General features: G+C 36.3%; 1 protein-coding gene across 6 annotated transcripts in view; it reads right to left on the reverse strand.

The window, feature by feature from the left end:
- The window catches only part of LOC126916743 (protein couch potato-like), a 179,344-nt gene that overhangs the window by 56,180 nt on the left and 104,568 nt on the right, over positions 1 to 18,596 (reverse strand). For 4 of the 6 annotated variants that reach the window (XM_050722846.1, XM_050722855.1, XM_050722836.1 and 1 more), the window contains exon 3: positions 2,708 to 2,761. The exons of the other annotated variants lie outside the window; for them this stretch is intronic. In XM_050722846.1, the coding sequence (XP_050578803.1) occupies positions 2,708 to 2,761 (54 nt within the window). The remainder of the gene's footprint in view (positions 1 to 2,707; positions 2,762 to 18,596) is intronic. 6 annotated transcript variants of the gene reach the window in all.

Here is an 18,596-nt window from a genome sequence, read left to right on the forward strand (position 1 = left end):
TATCGATGACATAAAGGGGCGTTCAGACCGATACTCGTCCGTTCCCTGCTTTCATAAAATTTGATTCACCAGTAAAAAAGATGTAATATTTGTTATCGAGATATGGAATAATAACCGTAAAGAAGGGACGCGGTTTCTATTATTCGAAAATTCTCTCGTTCGAGCTTTAAAAACGAATTTTGTCTCCCTGTTAGTTCGGATACTGCAGATTCCATTGTATTGTATTTGCATGTTTTTCCCTTACAATTTTATCTCGATATTAATATTGATATTATTAATTGCGCAGTTTCACGATAAATTTTACCCTTTTCTCTATGGAAAATTACAAGTTGTCCTCTATCAAAACTAATATAATCTTTCCTTTTCGTAACGTGTCAAATTTCTTGTATCATCAAAATATTAGTGTCCATTTTCTCTGACGTTAATTATACGAGAGAAATCTATTTTGCAGTTCTAAGAATTGTTTCTAAGAATTGCTAGATTTACAGAACGCGAACAAGTGTCCACATATCGAGTACAAAGAATCATGGCGATGCGAGCCAGTGCACCGTTCTACTTCGACTTTTGCATTTATTGTTACAGAAAGTTGACTATATTTTCTCAAGTCGTACGAATGTGTTACGGCAGATAATAAAGATGGAATTTAATTAATTACGAAATTAAAGGGACGATAGATTTAAAAGTTAAAGTATATCGAATTTAGGTTCTGAAAATTACACCGCTGTGAGTTCCAGTCTGCCGTATTCATCGTGTATCATACGAAAATAATATAATTTTTTTATTAAAAATTTAAATGTTTTATTTTATAATATTTTTGTAACGCGATATTTAAATCATCCCCTCCTGTACGAAGCAACAAATACAGATACGGTACAGAATGGCGTGGTAATATCCGAATATCGATACGACCGACTACGTGTCCTCGTACGTTTGGTCTAAACTCATTTCGATACGTTAAACGTTATAGATGGAAATATTATCCTAGAAGAAATGCGACAGGTTGATGATGCCATTATTGGAGCCATGAAATTGCGTTTAACGCAGTTCGTCGTCGACTTATCCGCGTGTTATCGCATAAAGGAGAACGTAAAAGAAGGAGGAGGATGAGAACGTTTAAGCGAGCTGAGTAATAATTCCGAGACAAGGCGACCAGTTTTGTCTCGAGAGAACACCGTTAAATTATCTTTTCTGCCCTAACCAAAAGCTCTCTATGTTTCTTCCTCGGTTCGGATGACATTATTACAGGATCTCGTTTTGTCTGGATTTAATTACCGAAAAGTGCGCCAAAGATTCTGATATTCCACGCTTCTGTTCAATAATACGATTCAAGAAAAATATAGTTCCGTCACTCGTATAATTTTTTCACGACGAATAAATGGAACGTAAAATGCCTATACGCCAATTTTTAATGTATTTTGTAACGTATTAAGTATGACGTGTTATAAAATAATATATTCGTAATGTATGTTTATAACAATGGGTTAGAAAAATTGAGAATTTCCGTGCGAATAAATTATTACAAACATCCAAGCCAATGTGATATTCGTTTTGTTAATAGGTTAACGTTTCGTAGGTCAGTGATTTCACCGAGAAGCTATTTTATTTCACTTCCTCCGAGTTTGGAACGAGATTACCGTAAATCCTTCATTTGCCGAGTGTTTGTCCTCTCTTGTCGAGCGTCTACGATAACTACTTTTATACAGGACGTTATTGATCTTTCTTATTTGAAATTTTTACATTTGCGCCGTGCTCGGGATGCCTTACGAGGAAATCCAACAACATTAGCAGCACGTTCGATAAATCGTACCGATTACTAAGTAATAAATAAAGATCTTATACTCTATAGAGTAGATCTTTCCGATAATTTTTCATATTTACGAGTCCAAGTTTATACGATATTTTTGTTTTCATTTTTACTCATATCTTTTTCACGCAATATTTTCGCTTCGTCGTAATCGTAAAAATATCGCGCAATAAAAAGGAAATTTTTCCATTTTCGAAAACCATTATTTCTCTTAAAGCGAATCGCAATAGGAGTTAAATAACTGTACTGGCGGAAAATACTGACAAAGCTCATAGAGCTCGCATCGTAAATCTTTCATACATAACAGACACATCGCAAAAGAATAAAACGAGAATTCTCGAAAATGTCTTCGTTTCTTTCCGAATCGACGAAAACGAACAAAAGGCTGGAGAAATCGTCGAAAAAGGAAAAAAGAAAAAAAAAATAATGACGAATTTTCCTCGAAAGCAGACGAACCACTTTCTCGATGGTAGAATTCGATTGAAACTTCCGGTACTCGGGGCAAGTTTTCCCATCAGTTTCCTCACCAACGAATAATCGCACGAAAATCTCGACACTTTGTCGACCCGTTCCATCGATCGATGGAAAAATCTCTCGAATAGGTAAAAGGGAATCGGTGTATTCGCGAAGGAATACCTCGATTTTACCCTCCTAACATTTTTCTCCTTCTCTCGATGTATCCGCTTCCCTTCCTTTCGTTCGTTTCCTCGATAAACGCGTATGGAGAATAGCTGGATGGAAATCTAGAACAGATCCATCGTTCGCGTTAAAAGCACGCGATAACGTTCTATTTTTTATTTTCGTTCTCGCTTCTTTTTCTCTTTTTTTTTTTTCATTGTTTTACACACGCCACATGGGCGAAGGATGAAATACGGCTGGTAATTTGAAAAAATAATGACTCACCGACGCTGTTTTCCCATTTTTGCTTGTAACTTTCAACAGGGACCCCTCGTACCCCTGAAACAGAACGAATTCCCGAGCGTCATTACAAACGAAGAGATAAAGAACGGAATATTTTGATGGAAGCGGATCGTCCTGCGTTGGACTGGTAATTGGCTTATACGTTAATCAGGGCTGCTTTAATTTTAGGATTAGGATGTGATCTTCGGTGCTTAGGTTGGCGAAAGAAATTGGTGATAGGGATCGTAGTAGAAAAAAAAGTCGTGTGAAAGTTTATAACGTATATATTTGATTTAAAGATTAAGAATATAAAGATAAGAAAATTCTGAACAAATAAGTTATTATGGCTGAGGATGTTGGTAATAGGTAACGGTTAATAGTTTCCGTTGATAGTTAACAGTTTAGTGGTAAATTCTTTGTGGCCTCCTAAAATTCTGAAAAAGGTAATCATTTTTAATTGCTGGTCGTTAATTTGAAAATTAGAAATGGTTTCCGTCGATGTTCTACTCATTGGAAGGAAAGATCGTTTGTTTCCACGTTGTTATTAATCATCAAAAGCGAGTTAGAAAAAGTATCGTAACATCAAGTGCATATCGATGTAATTACAATAATTAAAACGTATCGAAAAATAGGTTAAAGCAACGTATGCTTCGGAATAAGAAATAACAAAGTACTTATTTAAAAAGAAATATATAATCGATTGTAAGTGAATTCCCAAGTACATATTTCTAATTACTCTAATAAAGAAACAAAGTTTTTTAGAACCAGGTTGATAAAACGGGAAGCTGAAAAAGGAAAAAATAAAATCTCTCTGCATAACTTTCTATTTCATATTCACTGGATAAAATCACAGCTGAGTATCGTGCGTTTAATGCGACTTTTAAAACATTAACACGAACGAACGATGGTCACGAATTTACGAATCTATAAGAAGGCGGTGTTCGCATAGCGTGATCATCAAAGTGTTAAGTACGAAACCAAGTTACTTCAAAGCAAAAGCGTTTGCTCGTAGACGGAGAATGAGAATCTTGGAAATTTGCATATCTGCTGTACAATTATCTGTTCTACCGTAGCTAAAACGTAACCGAATAACTCGAGCGCAGCAATTTTAGGCAAACACGTTCGAACGAAGATTTCCTATGAATTCAACGTTGTTTCTAATTTCCTTGCTCGTCGTTGTCCTCGTAGGAACGTTACCGAAGAATATATACAGTTTAATTAAAATGAAACAACCAACGAGTCGCCTGTAAGTTGCTTCAAAAAAAAAAAAAAAAAAAAAAAGATGGAAGAAGAGAAAGGAAGAATATTTCTATCATAAGGGTTGTAAATTTAGGTCTAATTAAATTTACATAACATTGTATCCTTTAAGAAATTATTATATATGAGTAAAATTATGAATCTTTTAAGAAAGGATGGTAAACGTTATTTTACGCGTAGACGACTTTACAAAGAAATCGTCACGCTTTATATGTTTCACAATCAATATCTATTTCAAATTCTACTTTTAAATTCCATTTCAACCTGTAACACTTTTTCGCTCTTACTATTTTACATACGACAGATAATATCGAAAGTGTCGTAAAACCTTCAAACTCTGTACGGTACAAATATGCGTCGAGCGTTAGCTCTTTTCTATATCTGGTTCATATTTCTTAATATCTACCCGCGCTTCATTTTCATCTATTCAAAGGCGAAATATACGAAAACATCTTGTCTTGGACATTGAAAATTGCACCATTCGTACGGCCAATCGTTTTCGATGCATCAATTTCGCTTTCTCTCTTTTTATTCATTTCCTTTCCAACTCGAGAAGAAACTTCGTTTCGAACTCACGTTCTAGCAAAAGCAAATTACGCATAGCGCGATTTAATAACTAATTTTTTATTCAAAATCATAATCGAATTAAAAAGTTCGACGAAGTGTCCATCCCTTTTGATAGATTTTAATTTGTCACGCTAGAATTATTCCCCGTAAAAAGTCTCTTTTTTCCTTTACAGAATAGCTCGTGATTTCTATCAACAAACGATTCGATCGATACTCGATACTTGAATTAAATCACGACCATTAATGCTAATTTAATCCTGAAATGCAGGCACGGTTATTGAGATCTTGGTTGGTTTCGTTTGAAAGCGCGATAACGAAGATGCCTTGAAATGCTTACGAGGGACGTCGTTCGAGTGTTTCGAATCGATTTCGCTGAATAAGAAAACTTAACAGCCGCGATTTCGAAATCGTCAAGAAAAGAAGAATCGAAAGATCGAACAAGATATTATTTGCGAATATATTTATTCCTGAAGGACTTACGACGAATAGAAAAGTGGAACAGCGCATTCATTAGGAAATTTTTTACTTTACGTTTTTCCAAGCTCTTGTCAACTTTTTCTTAGAGTAATAACCCGTGGTTTAAAAATTGTCAAGAAAAGAAAAATTGGGAGATCGAACGAGATCTTATTCGCAAATATATTATTTTTGCAGAATTTACGATCGATGAAAAAGTAATATAAGAGGATTTTCATCGGGAAATGTCGCGGTACTTCATATTTCTTCGATCAAATTGTTTCGCGAATAATAAATTTTGCGTCCTTGATAGATTCTTTCTAAACTGTGAAATTTAACCAGCTTTCTCACGACTGAGAGAAAAAACAGGAAAATATTTTCATAAACTCATAACATACGAGGAAAGAATTATAGTAAAAGAAGAAAATGTAGGTTATTATAAAATAGAGTAATTATCGTTAATTTTGAGAGGAATTATTTTATTTCGTTAAGGTGATTTCAAAGCGTTTCTTACTTCGATAGGATGCCTTTTAATACGTATATCTATTTGAAAATATCAGCGAGACGAAGTTGAAAGTACTTATGCAGTTTATTCACTTTGCCATTGCTACTGAAACGATAATCGCGAAAGATATTTTCAGTAAAAGGACTTCTTTCAGCAAGGGTATCGTAAAATCGTCATCTCCTTCGAACTCTGACCTAGTAAATAACTTTATCTCAAAAACGAAAGATCGAAGATTCGTTTTGATAAATAAAACATCCGTACACCTGACAAGCGAGAGTCTGCTTGTTTCATAAATAAAATATACGATAGACGGAAAAGCTCGCCTTTATCTTTTCTTTTGCACTCATTCCATCTCGTGTCGTGGTTAGGAAATGATAACGGAAAATTAACGTTACAACGAGAAATCATAAAATACGCGTTCTTTAAACGTTATTACCTTCGTATGATATTCGCTTCTTCGCGTCGTTTTACCATTTCTAATCCGTTCTTTTATTGACAAAATCTTGCGTTCTTGACAAATTCTTTCGACTTGATAGCTTTTTTCAAAAAGAGGAAAATATTTTATTTTATAGTCGACTTTGCGTTTTCATAGAACCCTAACGCGTCAAAGAAAAATTTCCTCTGTAAATACCGCGTCTTTCTATTTATCACCGCAGTTTGTAAACTAGAAGATTCTTGATCTCAAAACCATCACTTTTATAAATCCTACACTTTTCCATACATTTTTGCATTCATTCCATGCATGTTTCATTTACGTCCATACGTTTCACAACTCCGTCCATTAAACAAATTTTTGGACGAGGCTATCCAAAAAATAAAAAATTTTTAAATAAACCCTCGCTATTTTTAAATTCCTGGAACTATTAATTTTGTCATAAAGATATTACAGATGGACGATCGTTGTTCGTTTCATACAGATAAGCGAACGATCGATGATTAGAAATCTAAAAAAATACATTTCACCGGAAGCCAATGACAACACGGCCGTATCTCCCTCGGTTTTTTCGAGTAAGTTTGATGGATCGCGTTGTCCTTACTCGTCACGTTCGTCGATCGGAATTTATCTCTGTTTATTTGGCGAGGAAAGTAAGAAGAATGTCGTAACATTGATTCGCATGTCATAACATGGTCGAATAAGACGAAAATTTATCGGTAATGTGGAAAATGTGAGATTTTTTGGCACCTTTGGTCTTCCTCGACCATTTTCATTTTCATTCGCGCGTTTTATTCGATTTTCGATGTAACACGTCTAGTTTTTAAACACGGTGCCAATTGCTGACTATTCCTTGAATTTTTAAATTTACTACTTGCCAGATCACATTGGTCAGATTAGATGTTTAATGTTTGTTTTTTATTTTTAGCGTTACAATTAATTATTCAATTTAATTTCAAGATTTGTAACATTTCTGTTTGTTCCCGTATTACGATGTAGTAAATTAGGATAAAAAGCGATTATACGGTCACAGTGTTGCGATTAAGGCGGGAAAAATTACCGCGAATACAGTTTGTAGTCCTTATCTCCGACAATTTTCTTTTACAAGCAGCGAAGCATGCTTATGCATATTCATTTTGAATGTCGCTGTCGTGCTATAAATGACCGAAATCGTAGCACAATAAATCGATTTATAATAAATTTATAATTATTCGAAAGACTCAAGTGGAAAATAAAATATGGAAGTTTTATAGAATATCGATTAAACAATTCCACAAATTTTTTGGTTTTTCAAATTTTTCTCTCGTCAAGTAGAAAATAAATAAAAACGTCGATGTATCAACGAATCCATTCTTTTTTCAATCTTCAGTTTGTTGGTCAAGCACGAAATATTCAACGAAAATGTCGATTCATTAACTTCGTGATATACGAAAGCTTTGTTCATTCATAAAATACGAAACAGCAGAAATACCGATGCATTAATCTTACGATCTTTTATTTTCAAACTTTTCCCCATTCATCAAACGCACGGTAATCAACGAAAGTGTAAATTCATCGATAATCGAATTCTTCGCCAATCTGTCGATCGTACGTTGATTCGTCAAACACGAAATATTCGATCAGACGCGACAAAAGTGTCGATATATCGACACGTTCGAGTAATTATCTTTCTGTCTCTTAATCGTTTGGCCGTTTGTCAAGCGAGAAGCATTAAACAAAAACGTCGGTATGTGGATCACTTACTGCCAGCCGATTCTCTCGCACTCTTTCGTTTATTTGCTCGATCATCAAATATGAAATATCTGACAAAAGCATCGATGTCGTTACAAGTGTCTACGATGCGATGCAAATGCTTTATGGCGTTCGTACGGTTGATGTTTAATCGACTCCTTATTAGAATCAATTTTGACCAACTTCTTATTAAAATTCTAAATCAGAGAAGCTCTGTTGACTTTTTATAAAAGAAGGGAAAGGTGCGAGAAGATAACAGTAGAAGCAGAAATATTATCTGTTTGATGTACACGGTTTCCCGAGAAATAGGCGATAAATTAAAGAATAGCGACGATAATAACGATGATCAAGTTGCATCAATTTCCTATAAAATATATACACATACGTGTACCGTGTATTACAGGTACATTTGAGATATATAAAATTATTTAACGTAACTTGCTCGTTATTCGCATATCTTCACGGTATTAAATCGTTTACTTCGTCGCTTGTTATAAACGTTCTAATACATTAGAAAACCGAATCCCGCGAATACCGCAACATCAACATCATCATCGAACATTTTCTTTGCTACTGCATCAAATTTCAAGATACAGGACGCGACTCAGCGACACCCAACGATATGCAATTACTTCGTAACTGGTAGAACGCGATGTAAGAATATTCCAAATTTCCTAAAAGAAACGAATCTTTCGCACATGGAAGTATGCGAAACTGTAACAATGGCTAACGGCTGCCTGATTATTTACAGAATACATGTAATGGTAGTCGCTGATGTTCTATCAAGAGATGCGACGATAAACGGTAAATAAATGAAACGTAGAAAAGGGAATCGACGTGCTTCTCTATACTTGATCGATATTTATCCGTTATTTATCCGAAGTAATTTGTTTGCCGTTAAACAAACACGATAGCCAAAAGTTAGGTGCTTGAATAAAGGATACAACGACGAATAGAGAAACGAGATTTCGCCCGGTTGAGAGGAAAAGGAGTATTTATTTCTTATTTACCAGCTAGAATTAGCACGTTCTACGAATAATTCAGTAACGTGCCTTTGTTGTTTGCGTCTCGTTCGCAACGCAGCAGATCTCGTTTCGTTCTCTCGTTTATCTTTTGCACAGTCATAAATTTACGATCAGCTTTGTAATAGGATTCTTCCATAGAATAATCCCGTGCGTCGTCGATTAATAGTCAAAAGCAATTTTAGTCGAGTCGAATCTTGAAAGCGCGGTGAAATTCATCCCAGCATCCTACCGAATTCGTAGCGACTTTTAATCTCTTCGTGTCGAAAATCAACGGTGTTCACCCCCTTGGATATTAAATTGTGCTCGACATTGACTCTGCTACGTTTCGTTATGAAAAGTATAACGATTATTAGTCCGCGGATATTTCTACAAACTCATATTTTTACAAAGGCAAACGAAGGAATACGATCTAAGAGGAAACTTCCTTTACCTACTAAATGTTACGATTAGACTGTGCACTTTTGTGCATTTTTGCGAAATCGAAGGATATAAAAGTGCGTATAATGCGTATGACACGCAAAGATACACGTAGTATCGGAAATAGAGCGATCGTTGTAATATTTGCTGGATGAAACAGAGTTTCATTTAAATTTCATTTCTTTGGACACGCCGTGAAATATATAGAAACGCATAAAAATCCGCGGTCTAACAATTAAAGTAGCTGTCGAACTTTGAATATTCTACATATTTTTGCATGTTACGCGCAATATGTGCATTTTTCGCATTATGAAATCTACCACGAATGCGTAAAAGTCTACGGTCTAATAATTATACATTTTATATAGTATGGAAGGTTATGGTAAAACGGTTGGGTGTTTCGTTAAAGTTAACTGGATGATGTTCGTATTTAATCTCTCGACGCTCGAGTCGTAGAAATAAAACTCGATAACAAGCGAGAAAGATATAAAGAAAGAAATACGCACGTAAGAAATACGATACAACGTAACGAGTGCCCAGCCACGTAAATCTCTCGTGCACTTTTTACAAATTTCTTACGAGGCAAATTTTTCGTACAATAACAGATACATCATGGACCAAATTTTGCGATCCATTTTCCAACTGATTCCAATTGCTCGCGATTGATCAGTATAATGCATAATTCGTACTATATTTTTTGAAACGATTTCAGTTACGCGTCTGTACGAGGGTAGATTGGTAATCGAATTTACTTCGATTTAATTTACCAGGAGTTAATTTACATTTAATTGAATTAAATTAATCACATTCAATTCGATAATGTTTTATAAATTGAAATGTAAATACAATTATCAAGCTTCCTATATTTTATTAATCTATAAATCGATATGGTGGATCTAATTAAAAGAGTATTACTTCTTTGTGTAATATTTTACAGAGTGGTCCGTAACTGGCGGTACAATTGGGTACAGGATGATTCTCCGAGAAAGAATAAAGCGAAAGCATAGAATAACATTTTCTTTTAGAGAAAAATAGATTTGAAAGTATATCGCGTGCGTATGTAACTAAGCACGTTCAAGCTTTATTTTTACAAATTTTATTTCACAATTTTGATTTATTTTCGAGTTATAATAACCTGTTGCTGATTGTTTACTCATACCTAGCTAACATGTAATTATCGTTAGCGAAGTTCAAGTATGTTATTCAAACTCGATTTTTCCAGAAACGAAGCGAACAATTATTTTTCCACATAGAATCATCCTGTATCTAATTGTATCACCAGCATCGCAACAACAAAATTGTACTTGTTACGGAGCAGCATGTATAGTAATCGCGTAATATAATATTCTTCTTTGGATAACACGAATCGATGGTATAACAATTTTTAGAAATAAGAATTACGTCGAGAAAGATGAAGATAAACAAAGATTATTGTTGTAATTCTCCGTTTACGATTTTTCATAGATGATAACGCGTTAAGAGGATATCGCGATTTCTACTTATTCGTCGGCTCTAAAAGCGGGCAGCGTTTCGTAATCGAATAAAATTGCCAATAACAAATCGTGACACGAGAATAAAAGGTAAGGCTGATATAGAATTAATGTCAGGCCAAAGTTCCTTTCCTGAAATCCGTAGCCGAGATTTCGTTTGTGTTACGTCTTAATATTTCCCAGCTCTACGCGAAGAACAAGGTTCTACGATCTATATAGATTGGTTACAACAGTTACCTAACCCGAATCCGATCGAATTACGCCGAAGAGAATTGGACAGCGGACGCAAGAAAATATTATCAAAGTCGAGGGGATTTCTTCGAGAATCTTGGGAGGACACAGGCAAATGTAAACATTGGACGGGGCGAGGGATTAAAAATAAGAGATCGAAATTATCGTAAAGCAAACGAAGTTGCAAATGTTAGCAATTCTTTGAAAGTAGAAACAAGTGACGAGAAGCAACGAAAAATTCTACATATCGTAGAGTTTTGATCAGTTTCTGAATTATTTCTGCCAAGTCTTTCGATTGTTGCTTCAAAATTTTGAAACGCAAGAAGCCTATTTCTTCTTCCTCGATGGTAAAAAGTAAAAAGTGATAGAGACGCGTTTGACTTTTGAGTGAAGAAAAATGACCGCGACGATCAGATTCGCAAGCAAAGAAGACAAATAATCGAGTTACACGAACGAGGCTACCGCTATTCATGGGTTTCCAGTGCGATGTTACTAAATTCAAAGGCAATAAGAATTTCAAAATCTTCACTTCGATTTACGTAACTTCGAAAACTCTTCTCATCGATATCGATATTTCCATACAAGATCTACGTAAAAGTCAAATCGAAATCGGATAATCACGGTATAGGAGTTAAAAACATCGAAAACATATCTGAAAATACGCTATCAATTTTACGTCAATTAAATCGTCTACGTATCATCAAACTCGTCGACGATCAAAAAAAGGAAAACTCTTATCGGTATCGACGTTCCCATAAATAATTTATAAAGAAGTCGAATCACAATCAGGCCACCACTGAAATCGTTAATCACGACATTACGCGAATCAAAGGTCGACAATTTTAAAAAACTTTCCTCATCGATATCGACATCTCCGCGAAAAGTTGATTGAAAAAACCGGATCGAAATTAGACAGGTGGAGAAATCGTTAATCATCGGGGCCTCTGGTCGTAGGCTGTGAAGGTAAAATCAATACGAACTCGGTGAAATCTGTTAGGAATATCGCGTTGGCTAGCTAGCCGTTCGTTGATACGTGTATGCAACGCCAGCCTAAATAGGTAGCGTGATTTACGGTTATTTATAGGGGACCTTAATATCCCCTTCATAAAACCTTACAGCTCGGTTTCGTTCGATCGAACTTCGCTAAAATTCGTCGTTCGAAAATCTTCGATCTCCACCGAAATCGGACTAACGAGTTTCGTGCCGTGTGGCTCGTAAGCGAGCTGCTAGAAGAAAAGATTTTCGTCATTCTCCGTTGCAGTATTAAAATATGTTTTCGTCTAAAATTCTTTCGTTACGTTCGTATATAAAAAGAACGCTCGCGTATAAACATTTCATCGCAGACGCAATATCAGAAAAGAACGTTACGAATAAACTATTTATTTACTTAATTCGTTAGAGACTAAGCGATGCTTTCTTGTAACGTTATAAATTCAGCGATTTTTGTTGCATATTCCGAAAACATAAAGGAATCCCGATTCTCATAAAATTGTAAACTGTAGTTGGAGTATGAAGTAGGGAAGAGTACCGAACGAATCTTTGGAATTCCGTATCTTTCGTAGCGACGAATGCGTCGACGCGACGATTGGCCCTCGATGAATCGAGGAAATCATTATATCTTTCCGAAGCCTCGTATATTCCAAATTTCACGATAGAAATTTATCAAGTTTGAAATTGCCACGAAATATACGTTTCCCATGGTACGCGTCACCTATAAGTCGTAAGATGTTTCGTAACACGTGGCACACGATTCAGGAGTGGATGAGAGGCGCAAAAACGACGAAAGAAAGTTGATATAAACAGGTGTCCTGTGTAACCTTGTTCCAAAGTTATAGCCACTTTTGTGTTACGATAATCCGCGACAGCTTATCTTCGCAGAAGATGCTCGAGACGGTGATCCTCCACCCGTATACGAGCTCGTAGTCGTCGTATCATCGAGAGTTTCCCTATCTTTCAAGAATTCCACGTGTACGTCAAAATAATAGGCCGGCCGAGGATAGCCATTTCGAGCACTTTCCGTGAAAGTAAGCAGTTGCGAATCGTTGGAACGCGAGAGTGGCCATAATTTTGAAACAAGGTCGAATAAGTTTTACACGAACGCGTTTTCATTGTTTTCCTACGCCTTGTTGCGGCTTATCGCGACAAGAAAAATAGCTGTAACTTCGAAAGGTCGAATAAGACGCACGTTCGTACGATCTTCTTTCGTTGTTATTCTTCTGCCTTCCGACCACTCCCGAAATGGAACGTTCCACGTGTTACCAGATACCTTCTATATACGAACGAATCCATCGGATCGATAAATAAAAATCGAAGAGAGGAAATCACGATATCTAACAATTGTAGAGGTCGAGAGTTGATAAATTGAAAAGGAAACGATGTTGGAACTAACGGTATCGATGGTCACTCCCACGGACCTGATCAAAGGATGCGGCCAGCCGGTATAAATATTGCAGCTGGACCTGCTGACGGATATTGAAATACCGAGGCGGCTATGCAGAGGAAAACTGGAGCAAACCGCGCGAATATTTTTAAACCTCGATACCTTCTCGACGACGAAAGTATTCCTTTCATGGTGGGACGAGAACAGGGAGGCGAGTCACAGAGTGGCTAGAAAGGTCTCCGGGTTTAATGCGGCATGTAAAATGCAAATTTTAATATTCTAGGGAAATGTCGATAACTTCGACCGTTCGAAGGATATCAGATTCTTTTCTTCGTTTTCTCCCCCGCTATTTTTATTGCCTCTATCGTTATATTTTTTGTCGATTATACGAAGGTGAACGTTGAACGAAAGATCGGGAAAATTGGCTTTTTCAGATTTATTATCGCTTTTTTTTTATTATGCTATATTTTGCAGTTGACATATATTTCCAAGTATTCTCGTTCTTTATTGTGATTTTAAAGTTCAAGGTACCGAGGAAGGTGATGAACGATGGATCAGTAAAGTTGAGATACGTAAGAGCAGAGTGCGTTGGTTGATTTTTATGCTGCTTTTAAGAATTCACAAGGGAAGATCCGCAACCCGCAAATTCAAAAAATTATGAAACTCTGGGGACACGTAGAGGATATATAGGTACGTATTACGTAATATTTTTTCGCTGTCCAAATTCACTCTAAGGGGGTGAAATTTGCCCTCGAAAATTCCGGTGTTTCCCGATTTTGCGGTATAGTCCGTTACAACATTGACACATTTTTTTAAACAAAACGATAGTGGTAACTAAAAGCATCCCTTTTTATCCCGTATAGTTTTCAAGTTATAACGCAAAATCTGAAAATAGCTGGATCTTCTGGCATAAATTTCACCTTCTTAGAGTGAATTTGGGCGGCCAAAAGATCCTGGATAATACATACCTGTATATTCTCCACGTATGCTCAAAGTTTTATAATTTTTTGAATTTGCGGATTGGAGATCTTCCCTCGTCGGTATATTTACGTTGCTTTAAGTTGCGTTACGAATAACCTACAAAGCTTGGTAGCTAGCAGGGAGAATTGTATTTTTAATTCGAAGAGTCTTTAAATTAACACGCGATTCTTCTTCTTCATTTCTCTTTTTTTTTATTTAGATATTTCAAGATTTTCGATCGTAATACATTGCTGATAAGATTAACTAGAATTCCATTCCGATTCTTTCGGGGATTCGTTACCCAACATACACATAGAGTTACAGCGATATGTGCAAAATAAATAGCGCGTGTTATAAAATCAAATCGCTGTCTCGATAAAAGTCAATGTTAATCCTGCCAAGAGCGTTTGAATGTTTTTAGGAATTGGAAAAACGGTAGATCTGTAACCCGTTATATTCACAGATCAGGTAGTTCTAGGATGAACTCAACGTTTCACGATTGAACAGGTGACATTAGATAACCGAACAACTGCAACTCTAGAATTACCACGATCAATGTGGCCAATTTATAACTTTTTTACAGCAGTTTTATAGATTTATAAATAGATCGACTACCTTAGTTCCACCGTTTAATCTCTTCTTCGTCGCATTTGCTTCCTCCTCTTTTGCCCTCGTCGTCTTTTTCTTTCCTTGTTCTCACAATGCTCCTTAATCTCAACCAATCCACCACTCGTTCATCCCTTCTATCTCGCAAAATTCTTTCCACGGCTCTTTCCACGACTGTAAAGTCCTCTACCAAATGTTTTAACCGTGTTAGCGTTCTTATCGTGTCACGCGTTCTTCAACGTCGCAGGAAAATTTAGCTTGCACAAAACCACGTGCCACGTGAACGCAAAACGAGTCATTCACAGGTCAAAATGGTTTAACCGCACCTTTTGAAACGTTTTAAATCCGTTTCGCGGAGTTAACCTATTTCGCAAAGAAGCAGCCCCGACATTGTTCGTTACGAAAATTCTCGTCTGTTTTTACGCCTAACGCGTGAATCGCGGATCTAATTAAATCGTTACCTTCTTCCCATCTCCATAACCTTCATAAACTGCTCGTATTCGGAATACCACGCTGCTTCTTATACCTCAACGTCGGGTAAAATTAGTTTCGTCGAAGTTGGGGTACGCAGTTTCCTAGATAGATTTAAGCTAATTCGAGGATCTGTTAGTCGAATGACTATATTGTTCTCGGCGAGGTAGATAGAGTTTGGAGAGATTTAAAACACGGCGGAACTGAAAGTTTGAAGAATATTCTCCCTCGATTTTTTGCTGGTTGGATTTTGTTGGTGTTTCTCGTAAAAGTGGATTATCGTTACGGTTATATAGCGTACATCGTCAAGTCGATGACTGATTTCCTTTCTAATGATTTTTCATTCGCCTTTTATACAATTAATCGAAATCAATTACGTATTTAGTCTTTGAAAAGTTATACGCCAAATGTACGTTTAAAATTTGGAGACATTGAACGTAGGTGAAAAAGAAAAGTTCTTTCGACGATTCGTATTAAACTTTGGCTGACTGTCCATCAAGCGCGGCTACATGGAAGCGCGAGCGCAATTTATTAGACGCGACGATACATGTACGCCGATGTTCGGTGTACGAAGCGTACAGTAAGATACATTTCGTCCCATTATTAAAAATGTCGAGCGACGAGGGAGCCACTTTCATCCTATGTTACCACATTCGACGACACGAAAAAGAGAGATTTTGGATCCATTCGAACAACGAGAAAAATATTAATTCCCGAGTGTTCGTCGTTGCGAGTGAATCGTCGGGGAATGATGATCGCGTGTTTCATACACTGCACAGATTGAGCAAAAACACACGTAACAGTTTAGTGCAACTTGCTGGATCGTTGGTTCAAATGCAAGATACAAATATTTGGGAATTTGTCAGCTCCGATGAAACAATTTTAATAACATCGAGGTAGAATCGAGGAATCGGTTTAATAATACGCATACCTAATCTATAAGAAAATATAGTAAGTATCAGACAAATCCATCGATTCCGCGTAATTACCTGGCTAACTATTTTTTAAAATCAAATGTCGCTTTGGCAATGGGATTATCGTATTAACGATTAATAATAAAGAGCTGTATCAATCGCCTAACAACTTATTCATCTGATTTGCCGCTTCATTGCATGATTTCTCTGTTCTATCTTTTCTCGCGTATTTTTCTCGTTTATAGCTGCAACGTACGCTTCAGTATTGACAATGCTGACGACAATCGTTGTGACGAAAACGCGTAGCGACGGAAACGGCTGGCTGCTGTTCCCTGGACAGATACGCGTTACTTTACAATAATCGCCGCATGGAAGCGTACTGTTACTACCGCCAACGCGTCTATGAAGCAACTTCGTGGACAGTGGCCCTTGAACATCGTACGGCGAATTGAAAATCGTAGTAGCGTAGCAGCGTGGTATAGCAGTGTAAGACACGAAAAGCGTAGAATGCACAAAAATTATATTGAAAAGACAAAAATCAAACGTTTAAAGATTTATCGAAATATCTATATTCTAGAGTTTGGCATGTTTTTAATTTAACCCTACTGTTCTCCTCGGGTCTGTATGACCCAATGGATGTTACATTTCGATAGACATATTATTAAGATATAAATATTACTTATATTATTATGAATATTATCTGTTATTATCTGTACAGGATCTAGAATATAGATAGATAGTATTTTCATTTTAATGATATATCCGTTGAAACATAATAATATCCATTGTGTTATACAAGTCCGAGGAGAACAATAGGGTTAAATTAAAAAATACCAAACTCAATGTATTACAGGTATGTTCGTTATGTTTTTGCATTGTGACTAACAGGAACAAAATTTTTATAAATTCCATATCTTGTAACTTTCATTTTTATAGTCCCGGAAAGGCGAAGCAGATGAGTTTCTTACTCAACCCAAATCTGTCAAAACGTGAAATTTTACAACAAACGCGTACAAACATCTGCTTCGAAACGTGAATTTTGTAACAGTTTCGATGGCAAAGTTGGCACGTCGCGTCGTCTGCGTCTACAACCGCAACCCCGCACAGGAAGAGCTCGATATTTCAGTTTTCATTAACACGCGTCCTCCTCGACGGAACACGCGAATATAACACGGGTACTCGTCAGTTTATTGTGCCACTAAAAGCCCGGGATCATGCCAGGGAACTGGTACAGTAGGATTACGGCGCGTCGAGTGCCAAGGTGCTGTATTTTGCCGATCTAAAGAGTGAAGAAAATCGCGTAACTTCCCGTGTATCCGTTGTGGCGTCGAATTTCGAACGTAAATCCTTCGATCTTAATATGTTTTTGTTACGAAGAGAGTCGATGAGATTGTAAACAAGTGGCTTACGAACGTTTAAAGAATTATATACTAGCAGGTAGTACAATTTTGCTAAAAATAAGATGTTCGAGAATGGAATGTTAAGAGTTTAACGTTCTTTCATATTTTGACGTTCCTTGAGAATTTCGTTCTTTTACGACGGGGTGAATATACAGATTCCATGTTGTACTAAGTTGTATTTAAAATTATTGTTAAAAATAGGAGAATGAGATATTCGAAGATGGAATGTTAGGAAATTAACAACTGCGTTCTTTTACAAGCAGGCGGATACGCGAAGACTTTGCGTTAAATAACAAGATACAGCGTGTTAAATCAAGTTTAAGTCGACGAATTATTGTTCTAAAACAACAAATTATAGTTCTAATTTATAGTAGAAAGTATTTGTACACCATTGCGTTCGTTATTGTATTTATACGCTGATCGATCAGATCCGATTATAATAAATTTCGTATCACTCTTATATGATTAGAAAAATTTGATATACCATAGAAATGGAACGTAAAATCTAATAAAAAGAGGCTTCATCGGGAAATAAGAGACAAACAGATGCTCTTTGCCACTCGATTCTTCAGATTATACGCTTATATCGGATTAATTACCAGAGTTATTAACCTATCGAGGACTAACGTCGCGTTAACGCAACGCATCATTCGTAATTTTCTTTTTAGTCGATTCGTATTATTGAATTCTATTAAATTCACGCCGTGACTATGATAATGGATTCCATGGATCTATTCGGTACTATTCCTCCATATTATTGTTTCTTTCACCCAAACTCTACGATTGTACAAAGTTTGAAGAAATCGAAATATCTTATAGCACAGCGACGAAGTATCCTTTTCTCAAATTATAGAACTTTGTTCGTTGCCCTTAATTCGCGACTCGCTCCACTTACGTTTGTTTGATAAAGTTTTGTTTAAATATTTCTCTTACACGTTATCCCGCTGCTGGCTCCTTAATGGATCAAATACAAATTACGTATAACTTTTTACTATTCTGCGTCTAAAACCGTATTACGACAATGAACAGCTGATGCTAGTTTCAATACCAAA

Source organism: Bombus affinis, chromosome 1 (assembly GCF_024516045.1).
Source record: "Bombus affinis isolate iyBomAffi1 chromosome 1, iyBomAffi1.2, whole genome shotgun sequence".
Taxonomy (NCBI): Eukaryota; Metazoa; Arthropoda; class Insecta; order Hymenoptera; family Apidae; genus Bombus; species Bombus affinis.